This window comes from Electrona antarctica (assembly GCF_951216825.1).
Source record: "Electrona antarctica genome assembly, chromosome: 21".
In the NCBI taxonomy this organism is placed as follows: Eukaryota; Metazoa; Chordata; class Actinopteri; order Myctophiformes; family Myctophidae; genus Electrona; species Electrona antarctica.
In genome coordinates this window covers 21404253-21414252 of record NC_136802.1, presented here as the reverse complement: position 1 = coordinate 21414252, position 10000 = coordinate 21404253, and the positions used below count along the sequence as shown (strand labels likewise).

The 10000-nt window shown below is 43.8% G+C and overlaps 1 protein-coding gene across 3 annotated transcripts in view; it reads right to left on the bottom strand.

The window, feature by feature from the left end:
* exoc6b (exocyst complex component 6B) overlaps positions 1-10000 on the bottom strand; it is a 142726-nt gene that overhangs the window by 31421 nt on the left and 101305 nt on the right. For all 3 annotated transcript variants that reach the window (XM_079491205.1, XM_079491206.1, XM_079491207.1), the window contains 2 exons: positions 8625-8766; positions 5720-5793 (listed from right to left, as the gene is read on the bottom strand). In XM_079491205.1, the coding sequence (XP_079347331.1) occupies positions 5720-5793; positions 8625-8766 (216 nt within the window). The remainder of the gene's footprint in view (positions 1-5719; positions 5794-8624; positions 8767-10000) is intronic.

The window sequence follows — 10000 nt, the reverse complement described above, 5'->3', positions numbered from 1 at the left end:
ACACACCCCACACACACACACACACACACACACATAGGCAACGCACTGCGGGCGGGCATGGAATTGTTGCACTCTCTAACAACGATGACGCACACACACACACACACACACAGATGTGTACGCAAAATAAATTATGAATGAGTGAACTTTGGACTTTGGGGTATAGGGAGGGGTCTTCTGAAGAATGATATAAACAATGGATAAGAGAGAGAACAGAGGCCAAAAGAAGAAGAAAGAGTAAAAGGAAAAGGCCATAGATGTGACTCAGAGAAAGGGGGGGGGGGGTCGGGAGGTTTGACCAATTATCAGCAAACTGAAAGAAGAGGGAAGACGAGTGGAGAGGAGAGAAGGAAAAGGAGATATAAAAAGATGAAAAGGGAGAAGAGGAGACGGGAGAGAGAATGGCGGCCGGGACGGAAGAGAGACAAGAGAGTAGTTTGGGGGATGATGGGGGGCATGAGAAGGGAAGAGGAGAGGAGAGGAGAAGTTTCTGTAAACATTGATGTGGGATGAATGCCATTTTTCCCCTTTTCTTTTCTCCCTCTCTCTCTCTCTCTCTCTCTTCCTCTCTTCCTCTCCTCCTCCTCCTCCTCCTCCTCCTCCTCCTCCTCCTCCGAGGAGAACAAGAGGTACTGCATCATCCGGACAGGCGCAGAAAGAGAGGAGAGGGAGGAGAGAAAGGAGGGATTGTGACAGAGGGATAAAGGCCCATCCGTCTCTGTCTGTCAGCTCATTCATCGTCTGCTGCTCCGTCCTGCCGCGACATCACTCATGCGCTGTCACACACACACACACGCACGCACGCACGCGCGCAAACACACACACGCGCTCGCGCACGCACACACTCATACACACACACACACACACACACACACACACACACACACACACACACACACACACACGAGCGCACGCACGCACGCACGCACGCACAGACACACACACACAGACAGACACACACAAACAGAAAAAGAGACGCAAATACCGATACACGCACACGTTTTGCATATGATAATCCCAAACACACGCAAGAGTACACACACAACAAGTTCACACACACACACACAACTCCCCACACTCTCCGCCCTATTTCACATATTCAGCAACAACTGTGATGGACACACACACACGCGCACAAACACAAGCGAGTGCACACACAACTCCGTTTCACATACTCAACAGGAATGCGGATGGCGAACACACACATTTTCCACCAAGATTCACACACTTCACAATGACAGTACACGCGCGCACGCACATGCGCGCGCACGCACGCACACACGCACACACACACACACACAAAATGTCTTCGCTCATTTTCATATCCTCGCACGCGCATCCACACACAAGCACACACGCAATTTCCGCCCTGTTGCACCCAACTCCACACACACACACACACACACACCCTGCCCGCCCGCCCGCCCGCCCCATTCCCAGCCTCCTGTCCAGAAGTGAACAGAACAGAGTCCCAACGGGCCAACACAGTTCTGTCTCCTTTGTCTCCCGTCCTGTTCGGGACTTTTCCCATGCAGGACGAGACGAACCCCATCAACAGTCAGATCAAACCCTGTCCCGTTACAATACGTTACACTTCACCACTAACCCCGGATGACAGAAAACCCCAAAAACGCACTTTAGATCAACCCCCCCTCCCATTTCATTAAAATACGACACGCCTGATTTAAACGTTGCAGTGAAAACTGCCAATCTACAAGCTGTATATACAGTATATGCTATTTTTGGTGCCAGACAGTGATTTTGTCGCTAAAACGATGACACAAAATGTTCATCGACAACCTTGTTTCACTGACAAATACTACATAAAAACTAACTGAAAACTAAGCTATGATGACTAAAACTATGACTAAATATACTGACAATTTGGTCAACAAATAAAAACTAGACTAAAATGTTAGGGAGGGACTAGTGGAGAAGAGATCCAGTAGAACTAAAGACAAGTCATTTGATTTTATGTTTGGTTAACTTGCACTGTTGTGCTCTTAAAATAAAATCGGCTATTTTCAGCATGCAAGCAAAGTGTAAAATCAGCCATTACCAAGCCATCAAGGCCTGCCAACATACATTTTAGTAGACTAAATCAACTGTAGATTTAGTGAATAATATTTTGTCAACTAAAACTATAGATTTCGCATGGCAAAAATGTGACCTAAACGAATTTTTATTCAAAAGACTACGACTAAAACTACATGCACCGGTCAACACAGTGACATCAAATCTCACTTTATTTCAATACTTTACTCTTTGTTGCACATTGTGTCTCGCAGACTCGCACCAAATTTACAAGCGATTTACAAGCTCACAAGACGTCACGTCACCACCCTGACTGGCATGAACCCAGGAACACAGTTGGATCAGATCCAAATATATTATTAGGTGTAATTAAAAATAAGTTACACTTCAAAACTAATGCCATGCAAGACAATAACAGGTCCAATTAGGTTCTTTATTATCTATTCTTATATCACCAAATCAATATAATATTGAGCCAAATCCAATTTCATTACAATACACACATTCAGTATTGTCATTTCACTACAATACGTTTCCCTCTCTGGAAGAAAGACCTGTGAAGTATTGTCAATGCATTGTTTGATCTGTGTGTATTGTATTTTGTATAACATTTTATTTATAAAGCATAAAGTGCTGTACAATGGACACAATAACTGGACATACTATTACAGTATGTCTTGTTTTTTACTTGATTGTTTATATTATAAACAATCAAGTAAAAAACAAGACATACTGTAATAGTATAATGCAAAAACAAAACATACCTGTATAAGACCTGTGTAAGAACATCAGGTGGCAACACGGGGGAAATGTTTACGAAATAAAAAAGTTTTTAACCTGCTTTTAAAAATCTCGACTGACCTAGCATTTCTTTTAAAGCTAAAGGTAAGGCGTTCCACAATGTAGGAGCAAGTTCCACTGCAAAGGCCCTGTCACCCTTTGTCTTTAGCTTGGTCCCAAGGATTTTTAGAAGACCTTTATCAGAGGACCGGAGAGGTCTCACTTTATCCTTAGGCGGTAAAAGATCAGTGATATAAAGTGGGGCGAGTCCATGTAGTGCTATAAAAGTAGTTACAAATAAATTTAAAATCTATTCTGGCCTTAATGGGTAGCCAATGCAGTGCGGAAAATACCGGGGTTATGTGTGCTCTACGGTTGGTGTTGGTAAGGATTCTGGCTAGGAAAAATAAAGTCTAGATAAATCTATCTATTTGTGAACCTAAAACCATCTATCTCGCGCACACACACACACACACACACACACACACACACACACACACACACACACACACACACACACACACACACACACACACACACACACACACACACACACACACACACACACACACACACACACACACACACACACACACACACACACACACACACACACACACACACATTTGTTGAAAGGATTCCCAATACAAATCATATTAATACCGTATTGGAACAGAATCAGACTGTTGGCTGTTTAACATTAACGTTTGTACAGTAAATGGGCCATTGAGTGTATATATACTATACTGTCCAGCATTATATCACAGGTTCTTGGATTACCTATGAATCATGATCCTATTTCATACTTGCCCTGAAGACTCGTTTCAGTCGAAACATGTTGGCGTTTAAATCTTTAATAAAGTACCCTGATTTTATATCCGCCCTCTCCTCTTTAACTTTTTTAAATGCTCGGATCACAATTCTTTTGCTCTATAGTCCCTTTGATCCTGGAAGCACCATATCATTACTTTTTTTTAACACCTTGAGGGCTCTGGCCTATTTAATCCATTAATAAAATGTGCCCATCGTTTATAGCGCCCGGAGTTGGTCGGTGTGAGCTCGCCACCATTGGTGTGTGAATGTGGGAAGTGAGGACGCTGGCGTCGACTGTTCGCCGCTTCACCTCCCAATGTATGAATGAATGAACAATTGTAAAGCGCTTTGAGCACTCGGAAAAGCGCTATAAAAATGCAATTCATTATTATTGAACAATCGCCATATAGTTCATAGCTCTTAGTGGAGTATGGACTTATTGTTACTTATTGTTCTTATCTTGTGATACTGTACCTTGTGAATACTCTCTTCAATGATTGTGCTGCTATTGTGTGTGTGTGTGTGTGTGTGTGTGTGTGTGTGTGTGTGTGTGTGTGTGTGTTTTAAACGTTCCCCTCGTGGGACAATAAAGTATATCTCATCTCATCTCACTAAACAACTCTTTGAATAGATGCTAGTTTGTTGTAACCGTATTGATTTGTTTGCTCAATGTTTTATTTCTTCCTGCACTTTTTTTTTTTTTATCCATCAGTGCCCTCATTGTGCCTGATTATAGTATTCCAACCGTTGTATTCTTTGTTTGTTTACATTTCAGCATTGCCCACTTGGCACCTATTGCATGCCTGTCCGCCCAGGAAGGAGGTCCCCTCTTTTGTGAGCATTCCTATGGTTCCTATACGTTTTGTTTTGTTTTTTCCGCAGGAAGTTTTCTTCGTCCGATTGAGGGTCTAAGGACAGTTGGTTTTTGTTGTTAATGAATTAAATACAACAATTAATTAATTAGCCTACTCTCCAATTGCTTTTCAAAATGTAGATGAATATTATTTTATTGTACACATATTGTTTTTGTTCCCTGCTTTGATTGATATTTCCAACACAAACCAATTTGTAACTTTGTTAAATGCTCTAAAAAATATAACCAACGTATTATTACTTATTATAATATATTATTACTTATATATATATATATATATATATATATATAAAATACAATATGTTATTATAATATATTATGACTTTTATATATATATATATATATATATATATATATATATATATATATATATATATATATAAAATACAATATGTTATGTTGATAGCTATGTCTCCGTTTCCACATTAATCTTCATTGGTGTGGCTTTTGGCTGAGAACTGTTCTGCTGTCAGTGAGGTACCAGGGACGTGTGATGTTTCGCAGACACTTTGGGGAAACCGCTGAACAATCAACAATGCTGCGGATAAATTGAAGATGCGAAATGAGAGGGAGATGAATGATGAACGGCTATGATGAATAACCTTTACCTCGACGGATAACAATGACAAACTCTCTCGCTCTCTCACCCACGCACACACGACCAACGCTTTAAAAGACCAACCAGAGAAGAGCGCTGTGTGCGTATGCGCATGTGTGTGTGTGTGTGTGTGTGTGTGCGTGCGGGCGGGCGTGCGTGTGTGCATGAGTGCGAGCGTGCGCATGTGCGATTGAGTGAAAGGGGGGTCAACAAATGTCAGGGAACAAAACAACATGAAAACAAACAAAAAAACAGACACAGGAAGGGGTGAAACGGGTAGAATGGAGAGACGACTAGAGAACGAGAAGAGAGGAGATGAAGAGAGGAGGGGAGGAGAGAAGAGTGGAGGAGAGGAGAGGAGAGTGAAGGAGAGAAGAGGAGAGTGAAGGAGAGGAGAGGAGAGAGGAGAGGGGGGAGAGAAAGAGGAGAGGAGAGTGGAGGAGAGAAGAGGAGAGAGAAGGAGAGTGGAGGAGAGTGAAGGAGAGGAGAGGAGAGTGAAGGAGAGGAGAGGAGAGGAGAGGAGAGGAGAGGAGAGGAGAGGAGAGGAGAGGAGAGGAGAGGAGAGGAGAGGAGAGGAGAGGAGAGGAGAGGAGAGGAGAGGAGAGGAGACAAAGGCTTACTTGTCTCAAGTCGCTGAAGGCCAGCAGCAGTGTGTCTCCCTGGAAGCCTCTGACTGGACCGGCTCTGGCAAAATCTGTGGGAAAATACAGCGCACGCACGCACACACACACACATGCGCGCACACACACACACACACATGCGCACACACACACACACACACACACACACAAGGCGAGAGAGAGGGAGAGAGAAAAGAAGAGAGGGGGATAAATGAAAGGAATGGGTGGATTCGCCATGCATCAGGATGGATTGACAGACGAATGACTGCACGACAGAGCGAGGGGGGGGGGGGGGGGGGGGGGGGGAGTAGAGGCGGAGGGAGGGCAGGGGTGTCAGAGTCATGTCACTGGGTCTTGTTTTGAGTGTGTGTGTGTCGGTTTGGGTGTGTGTCGCGGCACACCACAACAGCGATTATACGCCTGCCATCTCCACTGACCCCTACGACACACACACATGCACACATGCGCGTGCAGTCGCACACACACACACACACACACACACACACACACACACACACACACACACACACACACACACACACACACACACACACACACACACACACACACACACACACACACACACACACACACACACACACACACACACACACACACACACACACACACACACGCGCACATGCGCGCGCACAAGCGTGCACACATTCTCAGACAGTGTCCGTCCATCCCTTACCTGATAACTTCTGCCCTTTTACCATTCTTTATTCCCACTCTCTCTCTCTCTCTCTCTCTCTCTCCCTCTCTTCCAAACTTCCTCTAAATGCCCTCAGTCCTTAATCCCTCCATTCTCTCTGCGGCTCATCCCTCTCTCTCTCTTCTCTCCCGCGGCGTGGCCCTTTGTCACCTCTTCTCTGTGTCCCTCCCTCTCTTGTTTAGCTCCTTTTCATGTCCCATTCCTGTATTCTTCTCTTTCATATCCCCCCCCCCCCCCCCCCCTCATTCACCACCAGTGACACTTCTCTCCTCTCCTCTGTCTTTCATTCACTCCTTCTCTCCCTCCCGTCTCACCTCTACCTCTCACTGCTTTAATGGACTTCCTGTCTTTTATCTAATCACTCCATTCTATCCCTTCCTTCCTTTTTAACCCCTTGCCCATTTCTTTCATTTCTATGGCTGTGCGTCTCTCTCTCTCTCTCTCTCTCTCTACTCCAAACATTTAACTCTGTAACCCTTCATTGCACTACACGCATGTCAGTGTACATCATGTCACAAACACACACACACACCCGTATATACAAGGACACGCACACACGCACGCACACACCCTTATATCAAGGACACACACACACAGCTCAACCCGCTGTGTGACTCTGATCTTGGATCGGCGTGACAACGACGCCCATCATTGCTTCGCCCCTCCTTCTCTTCACCCATAATGCATCTCTCTCTCTCTCTCTCTCTCTCTCTCTCTCTCTCTCTCTCTCTGACTTCCAAGAAATCTGTCTTGGAAGAGCCACCCATCGACTAATCTAATATACTGCAACCTTCCCTGTGTTTCTTCACTAGTCCGATCCAGAAGAACACAGTTTGCTGGCCACTGCTACAGAGCTGACAATGAGGTTATCCTCTTCCCTTCTTCTCTGGAATCCTGCCTCAAAGCAGACCAGAGGTAGAAAACTGTCGTTCCCTGATGTCATCGCTAGGGACACATGCCTCAGTAAGCAGGAACTGGGGATGGCAATGAAGGACCGGGAGGTCTGGCGTGGCATTGTGAAATCCATGATCTCGACCGCGGTCGAAAAATGATGATGATGATGACTACTGGGATTTATTAAGACTCTTGATATGTTGTTACTAACATATTTATGAAACAAAAAAAGTTGAAAGAGGTTCTGTTGCAATTTGTTTGAGGTTGACCTTTTTTCCATAGAAAGTAGGGCTGTGAATCTTTGGGTGTCCCACGATTCGATTCCGATTTTATTGGGGTCACAATTCGATTCAAAATTGAATTGAATTGTTTTTTTTATTTTTTATTCAGAAGCATTTTTTTTTCTAGATTCAAAACGATTCTCTATTCAAAATGATTCTTGATTCAATACATAGGATTTCATCACAATCTACTCCAGCCAACTGGAGTGACTATACTATAGTAACTTGAAAATGACTGAAGACATGCTGTTTACTGTGATTAGGGTAAGCTTACATTTCATATCACAAACACCATGTAGTGAAAACTCCTGTAACTGTAACCAGAAAAATGTTTTTTATATATTTTTTTAAAATAAAAAAAAAGATTTTCGGAAATTATGAATCAATTTTGAATCGTTCATAACGGGAATCGCGATTCTAATTCGCATCGATTTTTTTGACACCCCTAATAGAAAGCCTATAGCCTACTAATGGAACTGGAGGGACTGCCCCGCTCACAGCTATTCATTTCAATGGAAGTTGTTCATTTGCGTTTGAAGCACCAAAATGAGACCACTCCATGAACGAGACCACTCCATGAACGAGACCACTCCATGAACGAGACCACTCCATGAACGAGACCACTCCATGAACGAGACCACTCCATTAAAAGTTTGACAAATTATTTCTCATAGCTACGGGCTATCAGAGCGCCCCCTGTGACTCCACTGGTAAACTGCACTGCAAAAACACTTTTGAAAGCCAAACCCTTCCGTCTGGATTATAGTAACATCCTCGTGAAGAAAGTTCATGCACTGTTCTGTAATGAAATAATAATGGCTTGTTGTTTTACAGTCATGTTAATATGTTGTTAATTATTAATGCTGTCAGGGAATGATTTATGGATTATGGGGAAATAAATAAACAAAGGGTAAATCAAAGTTGAATCCATGTGCATTGATGTTTATTCCAAGGGGTACTCTCTCGGAGTGTGTGTGTGTGTGTGTGTGTGTGTGTGTGTGTGTGCGTGACTCACTCTCGCACTCCCGGACATCGGTGTTGACTTGCTGAAGAGCTCCAATGGAAATCTGTCTGACCTCAGGGTCCAACATTAGCTGGAGCAGAGAGATGGAGATGTGTTTACACGCAGACATGCACGCAGTCTGAGCTACCTTCCCCTGAGAGAGAGAGAGAGAGAGAGAGAGAGAGAGACACACACACACACACACACACACACACACACACACACAGAGATGCAGACCATTAAAATCTACTGTTGAATGGGTGGTGGGTAGACTGTTAAATCTACTGTTGAATGGGTGGTGGGTATAGACTGTTAAATCTACTGTTGAATGGGTGGTGGGTAGACTGTTAAATCTACTGTTGAATGGGTGGTGGGTAGACTGTTAAATCTACTGTTGAATGGGTGGTGGGTAGACTGTTAAATCTACTGTTGAATGGGTGGTGGGTAGACTGTTAAATCTACTGTTGAATGGGTGGTGGGTAGACTGTTAAATCTGCTGTTGAATGGGTGGTGGGTAGACTGTTAAATCTGCTGTTGAATGGGTGGTGGGTAGACTGTTAAATCTACTGTTGAATGGGTGGTGGGTAGACTGTTAAATCTACTGTTGAATGGGTGGTGGGTAGACTGTTAAATCTACTGTTGAATGGGTGGTGGGTAGACTGTTAAATCTACTGTTGAATGGGTGGTGGGTAGACTGTTAAATCTACTGTTGAATGGGTGGTGGGTAGACTGTTAAATCTACTGTTGAGTGGGTGGTGGGTAGACTGTTACATCTGCTGTTGAATGGATGGTGGGTAGACTGTTAAATCTGCTGTTGAATGGGTGGTGGGTAGACTGTTAAATCTACTGTTGAATGGGTGGTGGGTAGACTGTTAAATCTACTGTTGAATGGGTGGTGGGTAGACTGTTAAATCTACTGTTGAATGGGTGGTGGGTAGACTGTTAAATCTACTGTTGAATGGGTGGTGGGTAGACTGTTAAATCTACTGTTGAATGGGTGGTGGGTAGACTGTTAAATCTACTGTTGAATGGGTGGTGGGTAGACTGTTAAATCTACTGTTGAATGGGTGGTGGGTAGACTGTTAAATCTACTGTTGAATGGGTGGTGGGTAGACTGTTAAATCTACTGTTGAATGGGTGGTGGGTAGACTGTTAAATCTACTGTTGAATGGGTGGTGGGTAGACTGTTAAATCTACTGTTGAATGGGTGGTGGGTAGACTGTTAAATCTACTGTTGAATGGGTGGTGGGTAGACTGTTAAATCTACTGTTGAATGGGTGGTGGGTAGACTGTTAAATCTACTGTTGAATGGGTGGTGGGTAGACTGTTAAATCTACTGTTGAATGGGTGGTGGGTAGACTGTTAAATCTACTGTTGAATGGGTGGTG